The sequence below is a fragment of the Anas acuta genome, chromosome 13 (genome assembly GCF_963932015.1).
Source record: "Anas acuta chromosome 13, bAnaAcu1.1, whole genome shotgun sequence".
Lineage (NCBI taxonomy): Eukaryota > Metazoa > Chordata > Aves > Anseriformes > Anatidae > Anas > Anas acuta.
Window position 1 is genome coordinate 11,362,762 of NC_088991.1, and position 19,042 is coordinate 11,381,803.

General features: G+C 51.6%; 2 protein-coding genes across 2 annotated transcripts; both read right to left on the minus strand.

Moving 5' to 3' along the window:
- Positions 1 to 605: 605 nt before the first annotated feature.
- MORC4 (MORC family CW-type zinc finger 4) lies at positions 606 to 14,082 on the minus strand. The gene is made up of 16 exons (XM_068696885.1): positions 13,860 to 14,082; positions 13,364 to 13,496; positions 12,259 to 12,476; positions 11,816 to 11,963; positions 11,217 to 11,370; positions 10,921 to 11,049; positions 9,343 to 9,462; positions 8,691 to 8,782; positions 7,802 to 7,900; positions 7,311 to 7,439; positions 5,667 to 5,741; positions 5,408 to 5,471; positions 3,783 to 3,964; positions 1,726 to 2,395; positions 1,237 to 1,520; positions 606 to 813 (listed from the first exon to the last, which is right to left on the minus strand). The coding sequence occupies exons 1-16, from the start codon at positions 13,939 to 13,941 to the stop codon at positions 660 to 662; spliced, it is 2,733 nt and encodes a 910-aa protein (XP_068552986.1). The 5' UTR covers positions 13,942 to 14,082; the 3' UTR covers positions 606 to 659.
- Positions 14,083 to 14,185: 103 nt separating this feature from the next.
- Positions 14,186 to 19,024, minus strand: RBM41 (RNA binding motif protein 41). Its single transcript, XM_068696887.1, has 7 exons — positions 18,886 to 19,024; positions 18,651 to 18,767; positions 18,358 to 18,550; positions 17,092 to 17,296; positions 15,706 to 16,079; positions 15,113 to 15,260; positions 14,186 to 14,785 (listed from the first exon to the last, which is right to left on the minus strand). Exons 1-7 carry the CDS (start codon positions 18,891 to 18,893, stop codon positions 14,628 to 14,630), a joined length of 1,203 nt encoding a protein of 400 aa, XP_068552988.1. The 5' UTR covers positions 18,894 to 19,024; the 3' UTR covers positions 14,186 to 14,627.
- Between the last annotated feature and the right edge of the window lie 18 nt (positions 19,025 to 19,042).

Here is a 19,042-nt window from a genome sequence, read left to right on the forward strand (position 1 = left end):
CCTTCTGCATCATACCTGCCTGCTCCCAAAACCGACGTCTGCCCCATGTTCTCTGCATTCCCTGGGCCAAAAGGGTGGTCGTGCTGCTGGCTAAAAAAGAGCCAAGCAGGCCTGCAAAGGAAGTTTAAAGGAGAAGCTCCCCCACAGGACAGCTACTGCTGAAAGAAGCTGCCTCAGCCACGCTAGCCCGGAGCCTCGCAGCTCTGACTGCACGCCCCAGCGTCACCATGCCACCAACTGTTCCCATAGCTACACGCAGAGATAAATTTAGCTCAAGGAACCTTGTGTTGCTACATTATTTAACAAACAAACAGATGCACTCCGGAGGAAAAAGGCAGGCAGGGACCCAGTTTAGCTGCTGCGTGGGCTGATCAAGACCACGGGCTCAAGGCCAAGTGCAAGGGCCCAGATCCTCGCTGTCACGCTGCCCCCGGCCGTGTCCGAGCTGTGCCTGTGCCATCCCCACAGCTCACACCACCTCCAGGCTCCCAGCCCCCAGGGAAACCCAGCCTCCAGCAACAGGGAGCAGAAAGCAGGGCCTGTCAGAGCAGGGAGGGCACGGAAGAGAGCCTCCTGCCCCACAGAATGACCACCGAGAGCAGGAGTGAAGAACCCAGGGGTTTATTGATGTACAGAAGGCCCAGCAGCAGCGGAGATGACTACTGCTGCGTGCGGTTTGCCTCCAGTACTTTCTGCAGGATCTCGTCCACCTGATCGGACTCAAAGTCAATATTCCAGAGCTCCACGAGGGGAAGGATGAGCGAGAGAAGCCAGCTGACGTTCACACGCAGCTTCTTCAGTTTCTCCATGAGGCTGCGGGCAAGAGAAAAGCCAAGAGAGGAGTCAGATACCTCCCATCAGACACGGCTGCCGCCTCCCTGCTAGGAGTACCACGTGCACTGGGGTTTCCAGCTCCATCCCATAATTATCTCCATTACAGACCCAACACTGTGCGAGGGATCCAGCAACAATGTGCCACAGTGCAGCATTGACACTGCACGGACAAAGCACTCTTCTGTAAGGCATCTTGGAAGCCTCATCAAATGATCTGGATTCACCTGCTGATTCCACCCCCTCACACCAGCAGGATCCTCGGCTCTGACCCCGTTACCTGCACAGCCTGACGGGTAGCAGGGCAGCAGTGTCCCATGGAAATGGCAGCCCACGGTTACTCCTGCCCTCTCCCCCACGTTAGGGATGATGGGGACTGCCAAACGGCCAGCCCGTTGTTCTCACCTCTTCACGTCGTCTTTCTCTGGGCCCCTGCAGGAAACCTGTGCCTCCCTGAGCGCCTCTAACTGCATCTTTGTATCCTTGAGTCTCTCCATCAGTTCTGCCTTCTCCTCTGCAGACCTCGCCAGCTTTGCTTTCAGCTCCTGCAGCTCAGCTTGGCAGTAACCCATGTGTTTTTCGCTCCAGTACAAGCCTTCCACCTTCTGAGATCTGAGTGTCGCCAGTTCCTGTTGGCTTTCCAATAATTCTGTTTTCAGGCAACACTTCTCATGCTCAATTTCCTCCACCTGAAATGTGAAATGCACAGGAATGGTATCAACCAGCAAGATAAAATGAGTTTTGCCAGGCCTGAAGGAAGAGTTAAGAGTCAGCAGACCAAGGAAAAAGCCCAATGCATTCTTTATGCAGCCGTCCTATCTCCTTATTCCTCCCTGACCCACCTTCTCTGACACCCTCCCAACCAGCAGGGATACACAGCTGCATATTCGCTACCTTGCACCGAAGCAAATCCCTCTCTGCAGAAACGTTTTTCAGTTCCACAGAGATGTTCTCCACTGCTCTTCTCACATCCTCCCGCTCTGTCATGCCCTCCTGCTCCTGTTTGTTGAGGACCTGCAGTTCTTTTCCTCCTCTGTCTCCATCACCGAGGTGTGGGGCTTTCTCCACCTTTAATTTGTGAAGTCTCTGCTGCCATCCAAAGGGGCAGAGCTGAATGGGAGCTTCACCACCTGTAGCAGCCTTCAAAACACTGACAACTGGCAAAAAAGGTTTCTTTTCCACATCCTTTGTGCTCCTGCACGCATTTACACAAACACTCATGTCTGCAGGTTGTCTTTTTGCTTTCAATTTTGGCATTTGCTCTTTTTGCCCCCCTTGGATCACACCAGTCTTCTGATCTTCTGCTGAGCCACTGGGCAATGCCTCAAGGCAGCATCGCTCCCAGCGTGGCACACTGTCAGCAAGGCTGGTGTCCGGCTGCTCTTCAAGCACACAAGTGTGCGAGCTGCCACCTACATTCAGATCCTCCTGTTTTCTGCACAAAAGGTTTTCCCTTTTGAAAGAGAAAGAGTAGGGGCTAGGAGATGCCAGGACTGGGGGTGAAACCACCGCTATGTTCTCAGACTTCTCCAGTATTTCTTCTTTTTTGGTCAACTTGGGCTTGCTGGAAAACAAAAAAATGGGGGTGAGAGCAGGCAGGAGCCTCTCCCATTCTTAGCACAGCTGACCTCGGTAGCTGCTGCACCTGTAGCAAATGAGCAAGCTCTGACTGTGGGGATCAGTCCTCCTCCTGGCCAGGTGTTTGCTGCCCAGTACGAGGCATCACTGTTCAGGACAACTCGTGCTATCTGTCTTTCACAACACTCTGCTCCTCACACTCCCTCTCTCCCTTACAGCTAGTAGCTACCATGCCCATTTCATGCAGGGGACACATCGGGCCTACAGAGCTGAAAAGATGAAGGATTCTGGCTCCCTACTACCCAGCCCCACTGCCTGTCCCCCGTCTGAGACAGCAGTGGGGCTGAACTGAGGTCCCTGGAAAAAAACAACTCAGAAATGTGCGAAATGTCCCATCTGAAATTCATTTGCCAAATGCATTTCGTTTCACACACCAGGCAGGTCTGTTCCCAGCAGGCTGCCACTCTAAGTTTCTTCAGCTAAAAAATCATTTGGAGCATGTCTGGTCACAAACCCAACCAGATCTTGCACCTGTCAGAGCCCCAAATGCCTGACCTGTTTGTAACACAACCAAATTGAGGAAGGTTCGGAAAGGCCCTGCCCTGATGCAGCCCAGAGGCTGTACAGGGGAGACGTGGCCAGGCTGCTCCTCGGCCCGGCTGCCACCTGGGGCAGAGGCAGGCTGGCAGTGCCACCGTGTGGGAGAAAGGCCACATTGCTCCCTCCTGAAATGCAAAGTTTCAGCACTTCCAGGCAGAATTACAAACAGCAGAGGAGGGGGTAAGGAAGATAATTCGAAAATATACAAATAAATACATTATATCTCAAAAAAAGACTTTAAGACAATGTGAGACTTAGAAAAATTATTCTCCCCAGAAACCTGCTTTCGTACTGGAAGCCACGTGGTCTTCAGCCTCCCTTAGATGGAATACCCTCTGTACAGAGCAACTCCTAGAGCTGAATTCTGGCAGTGGAAAGGCAGCCACATCAGCTGCCATTCAGACTGACCATGGCACTGGAGAACTGTCAACATGGAAATTCATTTAAGTCCAAGGGGTGTGAAGGTGTTAACACCGACATGGACAGGCCGTTGGCTGAGCTGAAACTTGGAGGATTTAAAACCATCAATTTGATCCTCCCTCAGTTCCTCCCTGCTCACCTTCTCTGTCAGGACACAGGAGCGTGAAGGAGTGTTTGAGCCCTGCAAGCCACTCTCCCAGTCAGGGAGACAGATCCACTGGCTCTGGCCAGCACACGACTACCAACAAACTGCACCTCACCAAGAGCTTCCACACTGACCTCAGAATGGATCCCAACACGGGCAGAAGAAAGAACGCGGGTGGGGCAGAAGCATGCACCCTATGACCACTTACCCTGCTGTTAAGCAGCTGTCTTGCTCCCGAGGTCCATCTCCTCCCTGGACTGCAGTCATCTTTTTGAGAGGAAGGGAAAAGGCACCAGTCCCGGGAGCGTTCTTCTCCTCAGGCTCCAGCTTCCCAGGGCAGGTGTAACTGCTGGTTTTAGCAGGCAACGACATGGACGCAGGGGGTGACACCTGGGGAAAAAACAAACTTTGAGAAGTGTAAACCAACAGCCCTCAGTACATCAGCTGCACTGGGGGAAACCAAAGCTTAGCCAAGAGGAAAGACACACAGCAGGATAACCAAGCCCCTTCTGAGCAGGTTCCACCAGACAGGTGCCAGAATCAGCACACCCCAGCAACAATGATCCTTGGGGCTCAACCAGGAAGGCTCAGTTTCCAGTCCCTCTAAATCCATTTGGCAACAAGGGGCTGGTCTCATTCCCAACAGACACCACTCCAAGGAGCTGCCAGCTGCGACCCGGCCTCCTTGCAGTTATCTGACTCATGACAAATCTGTGCACTCACTGTCCACAAAGTAAGATGCTCCCTTGCCGCCCCACCACCCTGTACCACGGAAGCACAGGTGGTGTTTCAGGCTGCAGAAGCGTTTCTCCTTGATTTGGGAACAGCGTGTCAGCTCCTCTGTGCTTTGACAAAGCACTTGCTGCTGTGCAGTGAGAGCCTTCATGCTTCTTACAGACAAACATGCAACAGACACGCTGCCTCTACATCCATGCACCTGGAGTAACATGAAATGACCGTGTCGTGGAGGAAACGTGAGCAAAGTGGAGACAGAAGAACGTGATGCTGCAAGATGGAAGAGATGACAAACCTGAGTGAGCACAGAGGTACTCCCAGAAACCCTCCAAGGCTCAAATCGGGGCAGACTCTGACAGTGACTCTCATTTGCCTACATGGTCTGCACCAGGCAAATTTATTAGAGATGGTGCACAGCAGAAAAACGGTTTGTGGGAAGGAGGGTGAGAAATCCCCTGTCCTTACCAGGTTTGTCCCTTCCAATGAACTGAGAAAAAGACATGATGGCATGCGACATGAAGGTATCTTTGGGAGGAAGGCACACAGAGGGACTAGGCTGGAGCTGCAGGGCTACAGGAAGACATCTGAACACTACAGTGAGTGCTGGGGGGGAGCTGTCCCTACAGGATGGCCAACCTGATGGCATGCTGCAGTGTCCAGAGCTGCCTGGAGAACCCATTCTGGGCAGCCGTGTCCAAAGGACAGTTCTCCTGAAAATTCAAAACATCAGAGTCTTTATGTAACCAGTTAACGTGAAAACAGGAGAGGAGGCCACACAGAACCTGTCCTGCAACCCCAGAAAAATCAGCAGGAAGCTTTCTGCTTTTTTTCTCCTCTTCTAGGCAGGAGTGGCAGGACAGGGTCAGGAACTGCCTTGGTCCCTGTTCCTGTTAAGAGTCTGAAGCACTTCTGAGCTGTAGGCAGATAAAAATTAAGGTCTCGTTTTATACGATGCTCCAACATCATGTGTTGGTGTCTCTCCTGTTGGGGGAATGAGAACAACAGCGAGGCAGGGGTAAGAACCTGCCAAGCTCTAGAGCATCAAGCACAAAGGCTTTCCCTGTGCTGCTTCCTGCAGCCTTCTCCCACCTGCCTCACCTGCTGTTCCACACTCTCCTCAGACAATGATGAACTTCTCCTCTTTTCCCCTCCACTCTGCTCCCTAGAACACAGAAGGGAAAAAAGCAAGTTTCTTCTTGCTGTCATACTGAGGAGTAAAATGTTCTTTTGCCAGGAGAAGAATGGGATAAAGGAGGAACGCAGCAGACATCTCCTGCATAAGGGACACCCAATGCCTCCCTTTCCCCACTCCTTGCTCTAGGTAGCTGAGCTGCAAAGTAGAACTGGATATACTCACTGCTTCCTGCATTTCCGTCTGTATCTGGGGCTGTTCTCATCACTGTGTTCCAGTTCCTCGGGCACCAAACAGCTTCTACAACAAGAGCAGTCAACCAGCCAACCATATTGGAGTGTGTGAAAGAAAGGGTTGACTCCCCTCTCCCATCAAAAATCTCCACTGTTTGGACAGTGATGCAACATCACTGATCCTTTAGGATTTCAGATAAAAGAGGATCGGGAGAATAACTGAAGAAGTTAAATGCTTCTGTGCTGAAACACTAAATGGAAAAGAGCCACTTGAATCACAAAATAACATAGATGAAGAGCAATAAAGTGCAGACTACGAGATGGAGCTCAGCCCACTATACAGTATGCCAGCCAGTTCTGCTTCTGCTTCGAGCTGACAGAGGAATGCATCATAGCCAGTGTGGGCAGCGTAGACCACTAATAGCACCTGCTTCAAAGGAGAGAAACTGTCACAGTCACGAGCCACGTGACAGCAGTCTGCAGGAAAGCTCCCTCTGTGCCCCACTGTACACTCATGGGGATGTCCTGAAGCACAAGGCACAAATTCTGCATTCACAGATTTTCAAAACCAGCAAAAATAAATGGAAGCATCACTTTTCTGACAGTCACAATTAGTGCACAGATGCTTTCACTGAACTGTTAAACACATCCTTAGGTCTCCCTCCTCAGACGGTAACCCTAATTTAGAAATGATCTGTACACCTAGGCCATCCTAATTACTCCTTCCACAGTAACTTAGCTGCCTGCTCTGCTCTGCCACTACCTTGCTGTGTGATTGCTCACTTGAACCAGGTTGTTCCTTCAGTACTCACAAATCCCACAGTCCATTTGTGTGGCTTGACAAAGAACTGCCTGCCATCTGTAATCTATGCTGCTTCCTCTCCCAGATCACAGACTTTTAATGTATCAAGCAGCTTTAAATGGAGCCACTCCTTTATTAGCTTTCTCTGTTGAAAAGTGGCTTTATCATCTACTTTCTATGCCATAAATACTTACGCTCTCCCTCCAAAGCCAGATATTTTCCATAACTGTATTACTAAGGCTATCTTATTTATCTTTGTGGAATGCCAAATTTCAGTGGATAAAGGCAGTCCAGCCATTTAAACTGGCTGCACTCTGGAATTTGCTCATCAGAGGAAAGGATTTTCCTTCAGTAAAATCTAGACAGTTGCTCTCAGTCCCCAGTCTATCAGTTCTTTCTGCTTAGCACTTTAGCTGATACCCTTAGCAAGGAGGCGAAGCTTTTTTTATCTTCCAATAGGTCAGCAGATCTCAACGAGAAACCATATTTTGTTATTAGCGGGGTTAACATTTGGCTGTAATTCAATCAGTACATTTAACTAAAACCCACCCACTCCTACAGAAGTGCTTTTAATTTAAATGGCCCAGCTTCCGCTGCTCAGTCTCATGTTAAATGCATCAGGAAAAAGAGATCAGACAGTGACCACAGCAAGCATGTACTGAAACAGGTTCCTATTTTAACACTGTTTTAAGAAATATATTCACAGGTATGTGGAGGGAAAGCAGGAACTCATGCATTTCATTTGTATTTCAAAAATACCAAAACATTTGTATTTCAAAGATGTGTGACGGCATGGAGAAAAGTCACTCGGGATTCAACCTGCCAGTCCCTTACCTGTATTTGTGGAGGGGATGGAGATGACAAAACCACTGCTCTGGAAACGATGTAAGGTCAGTTCTGTCAGGGAGCCTCCTCCACTTCAGACACTCCTCACACTGTACCCATATCTGGTCTGGTCTGTCTCTGCAAGAACCAGCACTCAGCCTGAGTATCTGAAGTGCAGAATGAACACCGGGAAAGGCTGCACTGAACGAGCATTTACCTGATCCCAAGGCAATCCCAGCACAGCACACGGAATGGTTTGGGGCAGCCAGCACGCCTCTGCTCTCCCATGAACACCCTGCCCGTGGTGTGGTATCCCCCCAGCAACCACAGGGCCTAACTCCCCAGGTTCACATTTCAGTTCCCTATAGGAAGGAGAGGTCCAGTCACCCCCTCACAGCCTCTGTCCCTCCCGGTGGCACATCCCCATCCCGTGCTGACTGAGGAAAACACGGGGCTTTTAATGCTGCACAAGATCAGAGCAGTGGCAAGCTGGTCCTTACGCTATTACGCGAGCTGCATCCGTGTTTCCCAAGTTTATCTGTTGCATCTTTGCTTTCCAGTAGTTGTTGAGTTTCTGTCCCAGCACAAAGATCATCCGTCTGAAAGGAAGAACTCCATAAGAAGTCGGACAAATCCCACTGGCACAATGGGCAGAACAAGGAACAGCCAGGGCAAACACAACCCCCTTCCCCAGGATCTTGATTCAGACTTGCAATTCCAGGTTTTAGGTTGACCCTACTTTGTCACCCACCCCACACTTGCCAAAAATGGACCCACCCCAATTAGTTCTGCACAAACCTGCTTTGGCCTGTTCTGCCCCCGTCTCGCTTAAAGTTGTCACAAGTTTAAAGTTGTCACAAGTCCCCTTCCCCAGGCGCAGCATTTCCCAAAGTGCTACAACCCCAGGAGAGCAGGGGCTGGTGCCTGGAGGGAGGATGTTGCCTCCTTCTGTTGCACCCCTTTATTGGAGGCTCCCTGAAAGCATCCAACTTTTTTTTTTTTTTTTTTTTGGCTTTAGAGGTCTGTTTCTAGATTGGGCAGCTCTGCTAAAGTGCACATGATCACAGGCTCCACTCAACTCTATATTTTTCCTAATAGAGTCCAACTGCAAGGCCGGACTCTTGTGGGGGAACAAGCATGGATGCCAGGCCTGAAGGAACACAGACACCGTGTCCTTTCCTCAACCCAGGGCTCTATGTTCGCACCAGGCATCCATGGCAAAATTCTCCATGATCTCTAGGCATAACAGAGAAAGTAGAAATGGTCTAATTTGGAGCTACTTCAGAATAAACGGACCTGAGAATATGTGCAGTGCTCAGAACAAAGGCCTGAAAAGCCCTCAGAAAAGCCCTCTCCAAGCAGCATCCCCGGGGCAAAGGTCTGTCTTACTGGTACTCCTTGCTCTCTTCAAAGTCCTGTTTGTTGTGCGCTGGTTTCAAGAAGTTGCATTCAATTACCCCAATCACACCCACACCTTCTCCCTGCATTGGGGGACAGAAACCAAGGGGAAGAGCTGCTTTAGCCAGTTCTGCTCACAACAAAAAAAAAAGCAGCCCTTTGAGGAGTGCAGATGCCCCAAATCCTGTGATACAAAGGTTGATGGCAACACCAGGGCCTGCATCATGTATGAGGTACAACCCCCATGCCATAAGGGTATTTTGAGCATATACTGAAGCTTTTTGTTCCAGAAAGCAAAGCACATGCTGGCTAAACTGACAGACCAGAACCGTCAAGGCTAAGATGGCCATCTCCAAGGTGTGCCATAGCTCTGAGGTACTGCTGCAAGGCCACAGCTGGAACTATTGCTATTGCCACAGCCATACTAATGAGCAGCTGGACGTTCCTAGATAACTAAAAGCTGGACAACCGCCCTGTCCAGACACATACACACTGATCTGATCCTAGGGACATGGCCTCTGACATCAGGTCCCTCAGTTCACCCCTGAACACTGCGCAATGTAGAGACAAGGCTGCTTTCTGCAAAGCCCCATCCTCCCCTCTCCCATATAAAAAGGGTTAAAAGACAAGCCCAGCCACTCACCTTCTTTTGGCAGCCCACCTTCTCGTAAGATCTGATGAGCCGGTTCTTGTGGTACATCATGATCCCATAGTGGTTTTTGTTCTTGCAGTTGAATCCAAAGGTGATCTTCACCCTTTCACTCTGAGAGAAAACATGTCAAGGAAGAAAGAAACAACAAGCCCTAGAGGAGGAGTAGGGGAGATGCACGAGTTCCACAGAAAGAAGCGAAGCACACCAGAGAGGCTGCAGGATGGAGCAGCCCACGCTGCATTCCTCAGCATGCCACCTCCTTTCCTCGGGAGGAAAACAGCACTCGGCCTACCAACAACCACCTCGTGCACACAGCCAGCAATCAGATAAGAACACATAACTGACTGAAGGTGAGCTGGATCCAGCAGTACTGAGTGGAGTCACTTCACTCCTGCCAAGTCAAAATGTGCTTTGGTTATAGCTTTAATAAAACCTCTGATAGTCATTCACATCGCCCTGATAATAGAAGAGGCAGATCTGTGCAAGGAAGCTGCCTCTGAGTATATCACAAACAAGATAACTAATGACTAGTAATTGTACTTGCGATTAAAAGATAAGGCAGCAGTGTTTACAAAACGAAACAAGCCCATTCAGTCAGGGCTGCAGAAATCTTAACAACTAATAATGACACTAAAGTCCATCAAAGGAGGAAGAGCTCACCTTCAGCAGACTACAGTTACACGAAATCAGTTCCAGATAGACTGCTCTCAGATAGGGAACTGTGGTATTAGGATTAAAATATTTAGCTATTTTATTTTTTTTTTGTCTAAGTATGTTCTAATTTGCTTATTTCTTAAAGTTGGAGTTCATGTCTTTGCAACATTCATAGTCATCATGTGCTTCTCAATACAATGCCACTTCATACATACACAGCAGACCTTAAACTCCAAATCGTAAGGAGCTGTTATTTCATGCACATTGGTTATGCAAGGACACAGCACCTTTGAAGCAAGTATCTAAGTACTTGCAAATAAATTCTTCATATTTGATCAATGTTTTTGTATTAATATAAGCACAGAAATTCAGGACCCCAAACCACCAGTTAAGCATGAGGCAGGAATGGGGGGTAAAAGATGCTCAGACGTAATTCTAAACAAAGTGAAAAGAAAAAAAAAATATATGCAAAGTTCTTTCTGGGAGAGATTTGAAGGGAAAATTTTTCTCTGCACTTGGCTTTGACTTGGGGATAATAAATAGTCTGTGCTCTGTGGGCACTGTTCTCCAAAAGCACATCAACCTTTTAGAAGGTATTTTCAAAGTAAAACTGACCAGGCAGGAAAAGCCTCAAGCCCTTCTCCATGTCATCCTGCCCTACCACAGGACGTTACCTTTGGGGAACGGCAGGAACTGGCTGACATGCAGCCTGACCCCTCAGCCTTGTTATCCGCTGCTCCAGTGGAAGCAGCTTTGAAAGCTCCCTTCTAAGCTTCACATCAGGACTTGGCTTCTCAAAGATGACCGGAAGATGGGAAGAAGAAAATAATTCAGCCTCCCTATTCATTTAACTCTTGAGTTCCTCTACACATTAGACAAGGCCTGAGCCATGCCAAAAGGCATCAGGAAGGATACAGAAAATCTCGGCTTGTATAAATCGTGTTCAGTGTTCGCCAAGCTTTTGGTGATCAGCTGAGTGTTCACCTTCTTCTGTCGCAGGACAATCTGCACACAAGGCTTCAGGTACAAGACACTGCAGTACGCCTAGGAGAAGGGACGGCACAATGGAACAGGAAGCAGAAGTCTAGTCTCGTGTAATCTTTTCCAGGTGAACCCAAAATCTAGTTTGGATTTCGTGGTTTTTGCAACTCATGTGCATGACAGGCTCAGGAAAAGGCCACCCTGCTCCCTTCCAGCCCTCATCAACTTACCCGTAACGAGTACTCCATCTCTGGGGCAGGACACTCTTGAACCTTCTCCTGACAGCGCAGCGCCGTTCTCCTTGGAATCTCTGCAAGGAAGTCAGCTAACCGAATATCGTGCTTATCTGTATCAAAATCCAGCTCTGGCTTCCCATCTTTATCTCTGAAAAACACCAGACGCAAAAATAAGGACAATCTCCTCCAGTCATCAGCTCCCCAGTTTGCTCTTCCGCATCAGGGTCCCGAGGGAATCTCCTGAGGAGCTGATAAAGCAGCCTATCTCACACGCCCCACGGATCTCATTAGTCAATTGTTTAATTAGACGTTTCAGCGCAGAACACCAAAGTAGCAGAACACTTCCGAACAGTCTCAGTACACAGACAATGAAGGTTTTCCATTGCACAGGTGTGACAGACAACAAGAAACATCTCTAACTCACAGCGGGGCATCCCGAGCACTAAGTCATCCCAACAGAGGAGGGGGAAACCCCTGCAGTTGTTCCTCCAGCACCCAGACTGGATAAAAGCAGCCCGAAACCACCCAGGCCAAGGACTGTCCAGAAGCTGCCTCTGCTATCAGTTCCTTCCCACGGCACCCCGGCCCCGTACCTGTGGATGTTCCAGATGAGGACGCGGGTGCCCTTTTTGCCTGGGATGTCATCGAACTGTGCCAGCAGCTCCTCCTGAGTGTTGAACAGGGTATGCTCCAGGATGGCCTTCAGGCTGAGCACAGAGTCTTCAGTAACAATTATTTTCTCTAGAAGCCACACGGTCAAGGAGAACAGAGCTGCCCACTCCACCTATCTCCCTTTTGCCCCAGGGGGAGCCAGGTTAGCAGCAGATGCCCCCAGCAGACACACGACAAGTTCCAGCCCAAGCAGAAGGTTCTGATATGGGATGGCAGTGTGTGAACGGCAAGGCCTGCTGCAGGGATTCTCCAGGTACAGCACTGTTATGGTTACTCCCATCCCTCCAAACATCACGGCAGTGCTGCTGCCCCCCCGTGCCCCTTCGGATGAGAGTAGCAGCTCAGCCACTGGGAGGAAGGATACTGTTCTGTTGGCTGAACGGCACCAGAGGGACGATGACTTCCTCAGCGTGTACACCTTGCAGGTAGGTCTGGGAAAAGAGCCCCACGCTGAGAGCCCCTCCATTCTTGGTGAACACAATGGCATCCTTCCCCAGCCGCATGGAGCCAGACTGGAAGCCGTTGCCATTCGATCCACAGGTTGGGAGGTCTCTCTTCTCAGCCTTCTCTGTGAAACCAAAGCTGAAAGCATAGGAAGGAGTGGACTGTTATTGTGTGGATCTGCCACATCTCAACCTAGACCACTACATGTTTGCCCCAGAGCAGTTTTTAAAGCTTTGCTTCCCCCCTGCCTTCTTACTATCACCAGCTTTCTGCTCTCTTACCACAGGCGAAAGATTTTGCAAGGAGCTTCCATCTGCTATTGCTGTATCTCATTCAGGTTTCCTGAAGCTTTCTGTCACCCTCCCCCACTTCGATTCACAGGCAAGTACAAAAAAAATTACCAAGCCCAGGGCATTTCTTTCCTCCTTCCCACACAATACAGGGCGGGAAGGGGACATGGCCTGATTTTTTTGTTTGTTTTTATTTCCTGAAACCCATTTGCTTTTCTGAAGAGCTATGGACTTTACGTGTGCTGCATTTCAAGAACCGTTAGTTTCTCTGCTTTGCATCCTCATGTTTTGTTTACATCAAATCAAGTTGTCAGAGAAAAAAAAAAACAGGTCCTAACCCCTACGCTTCCAGCCCTGAAATGACCATGCTTTACAGAGCAAGCTAGGAAAGGAGCAACTCATGAAGGAAAATCAAAGCCAGGCCATTTTGTAGACAGGCCCTTGTCTACATGGGCACTTCTGACAAGCACAGGAGAGGAAGGAGATGCTGCAGATGCAGATGACACCTGGAACAGGGAAGCAGGGCTGACAGAAGAGCAAGTTCTGCCAGCAACAGAGCAACCTCTTAAAAACATGAAAGGGGCAGTTACGGGAAAAAAACAGGTTTCTGCTGTCCTGTGGCTGACTTCAGAAGAACACTCATTCTGTCAGGTTTTCCTCACCCCAAGAAGCACCTCATGTCCTCCCTGCTTGTGCACGTTATGCTGGATGTGAGGAGGGCTTGTAGCTCGTTACCTGAGCATGTGGCGGAGCTTGTGAGGAGTCATTCCTGCCCCGTTACCCGTGAAAGTTAAACACAGGTGACCCTTGAGCTTCACAACATCAATGCAGAGGAGCTTAGCTGTCCCACCGGGCTCTGAGGCGCTGTCTGGGGAAGGAAGAACCACGGGCAGCAGGCTGGAAGCAGCGGGTTCGTTGCCTTTCCTCCCTCCCCAACCCTGCCTGCCTCCGGTCAATTCCATCGAGTCAGTTTCTGACCCCATCTCCCCCAAACACCAGGGCCATGGGGCGGCACAGCAGCTCGCCCTGATGCCAGGGGACATCTCCTCCAGCCCTGAGGCCGAGCAGCTCCAGAGCCACAGGGCAGGAGCACAGGGGGGGCACTGCGACACCTGCGGGCGGCTGGGCTCCAACAGATGTGCCCCCGCTGCAGGGATACAGGGGGTGGGCGACACAAAACGAGCCCAAAAGTCACGGCTGGCAGGCACCGGGCTCCTCTCCCGGTGCTTACCGAGCAGCTCGGCCACAGCGCTGAACGGCCCCGTGCGGCTGGAGCCGCAGCCCCGCGACTGGCAGCGTGCGGGGGCCGCCATCGCGCCGCTCCCTCACCGCCCGCCACAAGATGGCAGCCCCCGCGCGGCGCTACCGTACGGCAAGATGGCGGCTCCCAAACGGGCGGGCGGCTCCAAGCGTTAACTGCCTCCTTCTACCGGCAGGGCGACATGGCGGCGCCCAGCGCCGTACAACAAGATGGCGGCGGCAGGCGCGAAGCCACAGCTGAGGCAGCACGGGGCAGGGGAACGTTCATCTGCCCTTGTAAATGAGCACTCCGAATAATACCTTATAAATGCATTTATTTACACGGCTTCCCCTCCCCTTCCTTGCCACAAAAGGCAGAACACAGACGTAGAATGGGAGAAATAAGCCCGCACAGCCCAAGTGTGTAGGGACAGTGACAGGGTTGTACGCAGGAGGCCCCACACAGCCCGTGCCCTCACACAGATCCTCGTGTGCCACCAGGGCAGAGGCACGCTGCGCTGCCCCAGCACCATTCCGAGAGGCCACGTCCAGCCCCAACACCCCAAGCCATCCCTGCTGGCTGGGGCTGGGACTGAGCTGCTCCTCCCCTCCGGAATCCTAAATCCCCAGCTCTCTCCCTTCCCCACTCTGGGATTTACAGACGGCCACGTTATCTCCCAACAGTCCTTCGCTGTCACAGTTATCACCAAGAAGCTCCCATGGTCCATGCAAGTCTACCAGGTCCCCGCTCCTCCATCCCTTACTTGGCGGGGGGGGTCTCTCCAGCAGAGGGGCAGGGGGCGGCAGCATCTGTCTCTGTCAGCTGCCCCTTGCTTTTCCCAAATTCAATCACCAGCGGCTTCCCCTGCAAAATGTACCCGTTCACCAACAGCATCGCATCCTGGGCCGACTGAATATCTGCAAGAAAAGAGCAGAATGGGCTGAGATGACACAGCAGGTTCTGACAGACACACACGGTGCTCACACGTCATCAGTCTGCACCGTGACCCCATGCAGTTCTGGGGTCCTCCAGCTGAATAATTGCAGCAGCAAAATGCATCCCCTCTGTTTTGATAAATCCTTCCCCAGTCCAGAGCAAAGACTATGACGTGATACGAAGGAAAGGGAGCAAAGTCCCCTCCAGCTCCATGGAGAGAGGACTCTGCACCAGCTGAGGGCCCTGTGTGAAGATGTGGCACCTTCAGGAGTCAGGGAAGAACCGAGAGGCAGGAGGCAGCGACTCACCAGGGAAGGTGATAAAAGCCTGACCCCGCATCCGGCCGCTCAGCAGGCGGAACTGGATCAGTGGGCTGTTCTCCTTCTGGAACCGAGCAAACAACGACACAAGGTCCTTCATCGTCACCCGAGGGCCCAGGTTCTTCAAATACAGCACCTGTAACACAGAGACAGGGTCAGCTGGCCTGTGCCGTGCCAACAGATGCTTTTTAACCCATCCCCAGTCTGTACACCTCAGACATACGAATTTTCAGCCACTCTGCCATCCCGTATTTATAAACCATCTGCCATATTTATAAAATGACACACGCACCAGCTATCAGTTAAGCAGAGTTTAAATAAAGTCACTGCCAGTCTCCAAAGGGCTCAGAGAGGGAGAGGACGTTTTGTCTAGGGACACGCCAGAGCCAGGAGGGGCTAGGGGCTGCAGCACAGCTGTTTGCCAGCTGTGTAACCTCCCAGAGCCACCCCTTGGCAAGCAGGATCAAGCAAGCACCCTCCAGGCAGCAGCCATGCAGTAGCAGAGGAGTTTTTGTTTGCTGAAGCAGCTTTAGGACATGCTGGCTGGGAAGGCGAATAACTCATGGCTCATCTCCAAATACCTTGTTGGGCTCTCCAGGATGGTAGGAAGCAAACCTGGGTATGTTTCGGAGTTCTTCCTCTGAGAGACGGTTCTTGCAAATCTCCTCCTCTGAAAGGAACTCCACAGGCTCTTTTATAGTCACAGGTCTTGGAGGGGACTGATGGGGCTTTGTTGCAGGAAGGCTGGGACTTTTTTCCTGGTCTGTCTGCTCTTCCTGGTCTGGAAGCGATGACTCCTCCACCACTGGATGCTGTGGGGCCGGGGAAGGGAGCAAACATGGATCGCTCTTGGTTGGCTGGACTTCTTCAGGTAGCTGCTTGCTCAGCAGCTCTTGGTAAACACTGTCCAGGTGAACCATGGGGTCCTTTTCATCTGTTATCCTCCGAGTGTCATCTAATCCGCAACAGAGAAACATGGCAGTGTGACTACCCTCATCACCTGTAAAACGCAGACTGCAAGAGAAACACGGACAGGACCCCAGAACAGGCAAAATCCCATTCTGAACCAGCCTCCATGCAGGTTAATTAAACGGGAAGGGCAGCCCTAGCATGTGCTGGTGTCCCAGCTTAGGACAAACCCACAGACAGGAGCAGAACCATCACTGGTGCTGTGCAGTGCTCGTTTCTCCCAGAGCTGACCCCAGCAGCTTATCTGCAGCCACACTCCAGCGCATTCTCATGATTCCTTCACCACACCCTCGCTCCTCCTGCATGCACAGCCAGGATGTGCCATGCTACCTTTCTGCGCTGATACTTGGAATATAAATATTTGGTTTCTAGTGACAACATCATGTTCAACTCCCGGGCTTAAAGAAAGTCCATCCCATGGACTTAGTGCATGGAAACGAGGGGGACATCTCCCAGCCTACCAGCCTCAGCTCTGCTGCCTCTCAGTTTTGCTAACTTCCACAACACTGACACCAAAGCAGGGAGAAGGGGACAGAGGATGCTGGGTCAGCTGTAGATTATAGACTGAACACTGACCAAAGTGGTGTTTCAGGAGATAGGAGAAGAAGTTTTAGGAGTTCCTCCTCATCTCATTTGTTATTTGATATTGTCTTAAAAACAAATCCCAGCAGGTTCATGCCTGTACATTTCTCCAGCTAAAGCAGACTGGATCAGCTTTTATCAAATCTAAACAATGCCAGAGTCTCCATCCAGAAAGCCAGAAGAAACCTCTGGCTCGGGGACAACACCGCTGAGGTGAGAAGTGTCATGCAACGGTCAGGGCACTGGGAACCAGCTGCTGGCCTCCATTTCCACCTCTGCTACTGGGCATACCCCCACCCACACAGTGCCAAAACAGAACACCTTCAGGGACAGAAAGCCAGACAGAAATGTCAGACCCCCACACATCCACCTCTCCCTGCTGGAGCAGAGACAGGAACAGCAACAGGCACACAGACCTTGGTGGTAGAGTGCCCGGAGGAAGGAGTGGCGGTCCGTGCCCTGAAACAGGGCGTTCTCGATCTCCATTTCCCGCCGGCTCAACTGCTTGCTGCCTGCAAACCTCTGGGGCAGCGCGAGGATGCGCTGACGCTCTTCCATCTTCTCCTGGATGGCATGGAGCCGGTCCTGCGTGGCCTCCGGGGCCGCTCCCAGCCCAGAGCCCTGGAAGACAGGCACAGCTTTGCTCAGGCACCAGACTTGCACTGCCAGAGCCCAGTGACATACCCCAAAGCCTGGAGGGGCGTTTCTACCCCCATATCAATCTCTATCAGAATCCCAAGGATACATTTTTCTGAGGCTGTAGCTGGATTTTCTTTTCTCAAATTCAGTTCGAGAATTAGTGGCAGATGCTTCCGTTTAAGGTAAGAAATCAGGCTTCTCCCTCACACTGCTCACAGCCTAAAAGACCTTCCCATGGGTATCTCTCCCTCTTTGCCTGGGCCAGTACCTGCCCTACTTCCATTCACCATTTCACAGCTTCTTTGGGGCGCAAAAGGCTCTTTATATGGAGTGGCAATTCTGGGAAATCATTTGTAGCACTTTGTTTTTTAAAAAAGCTGCAATTTAGCAGCTGAAAATAACAGAAGCCTACACTTGATACCTTGCTGAGAGCTCCACAGGCAATCTGGAGTCCTCTGTCTCAGCTGATTCCTCCTTGGTGGAATCTTTTCACTCGGGGCCTCCACATACAAAGCTGCACATCTCTACTGGACTTGAGCTCTCTACACTTTCTTCTCCTCTCACGAGCTGTAGAGAACGTACTCTAATGTCACTGGTTCGTGCTGTTGGAGTACTGTTTGCCATTCTATTCTTTATTTCTAAACACCCCAGAAACAATTTTATACCAGATACAACAAACAAACTTGTAGCATTGATATTTATTTTCGCTCTTAAATTACCCAGGTTTAAGTGCAGGCTCCACCACGGCTGGGTTTGCATTTCAACACCACAGCAAGAAATGGCTTCGGCTGAAGAGAGGCAAACCCACGATTACTGCAGGCAGCTTCCTGCTGCACACAGGAGGAGGAGATGGGTATCAGCCTGCTTTACACCTTTTATTTTACCAAATTAAGAGCGAGACACTCCAGTACACCTGGCAGAACGACCCCAACAGCACCTTGTCTCCGAAGGACTTACAAGGAACCTGAGCTTTCTACAAGGGCGTAGAAAAGGGTTTTTCTGTGGGGTCAGAGAGGCCAGGTTCGGACGGAGCAGTGCCTCACCTTCCCTGCCAAACCCCGGTTCTTCCAGAGCAGGATCTCCGTGTCCGACAGCCCCAGCTCCCGGAGCGCCGCCGTCTCCTGGTCGCTCTCCTGCAACGCCTGGAACTGCGACAGGGTCAGGGCTCCGGCAGCCTCCTCCCCAAAAGGCTTGTAGAAAGCGGCGGGGGCGAAGCATCGCCGCTTCGACTTGCACCTGCAACCCCAAGAGGCAGAAGCGCCTTAGGGACCCCAGTGAGGTGACCCCACTGCTCCCCCCCCCCCCCCCAGGACCCCCTGCCCGTGTGGGGACTCACTGCTCGATGGAGGCGGAGGTGTCCAGCTGCTGCTGCAGGAGGCTCTTCAGCTGCCTCTCCCCTTCCGTCTCCAAGTCCTCCAGGAGCACCTCATCGCTGCCCAGGCTGCTGTTGACCCTGTTGAGCAGAGGCAGCGCTCAGGGGACACCCGCACAGCGGCAGGGATCCCAAAACGCTGCCCCCCCCCCCCCCCCCCCCCCCCAGGACCCGCTGTTACCCTGCCCTGCCCGCTCACCTCCGCATGGCCGCGGCTCTCGCCTCGCGCCCGGGACTACAACTCCCGGCAGCCCCCGCGAGCGGCCGTGGCGGCCGGCGGAGGGCGGGCCCACGCGGGGGCTGCCGGGAATCGTAGTGCGGGAGGGCCGAGCGCCGCCTGGCGACGCGGAGCGATG

Coding starts and splice junctions, on each gene's coding strand:
- MORC4 (XM_068696885.1), bottom strand. CDS start 13,941: ATGGCGGCCCCCGCACGCTGCCAGTCGCGGGGCTGCGGCTCCAGCCGC. Junction 11,371..11,815: donor CTCATCTGGAACATCCACAG/GTACGGGGCCGG, acceptor GGTGTTTTTCAG/AGATAAAGATGGGAAGCCAG. Junction 9,463..10,920: donor TATACAAGCCGAGATTTTCT/GTATCCTTCCTG, acceptor GTTTTCTCTCAG/AGTGAAAGGGTGAAGATCAC.
- RBM41 (XM_068696887.1), bottom strand. Junction 18,551..18,650: donor ACCTCCGCCTCCATCGAGCA/GTGAGTCCCCAC, acceptor TTGGGGTTGCAG/GTGCAAGTCGAAGCGGCGAT. Junction 16,080..17,091: donor CCGGGCACTCTACCACCAAG/GTCTGTGTGCCT, acceptor GTTGCGGATTAG/ATGACACTCGGAGGATAACA.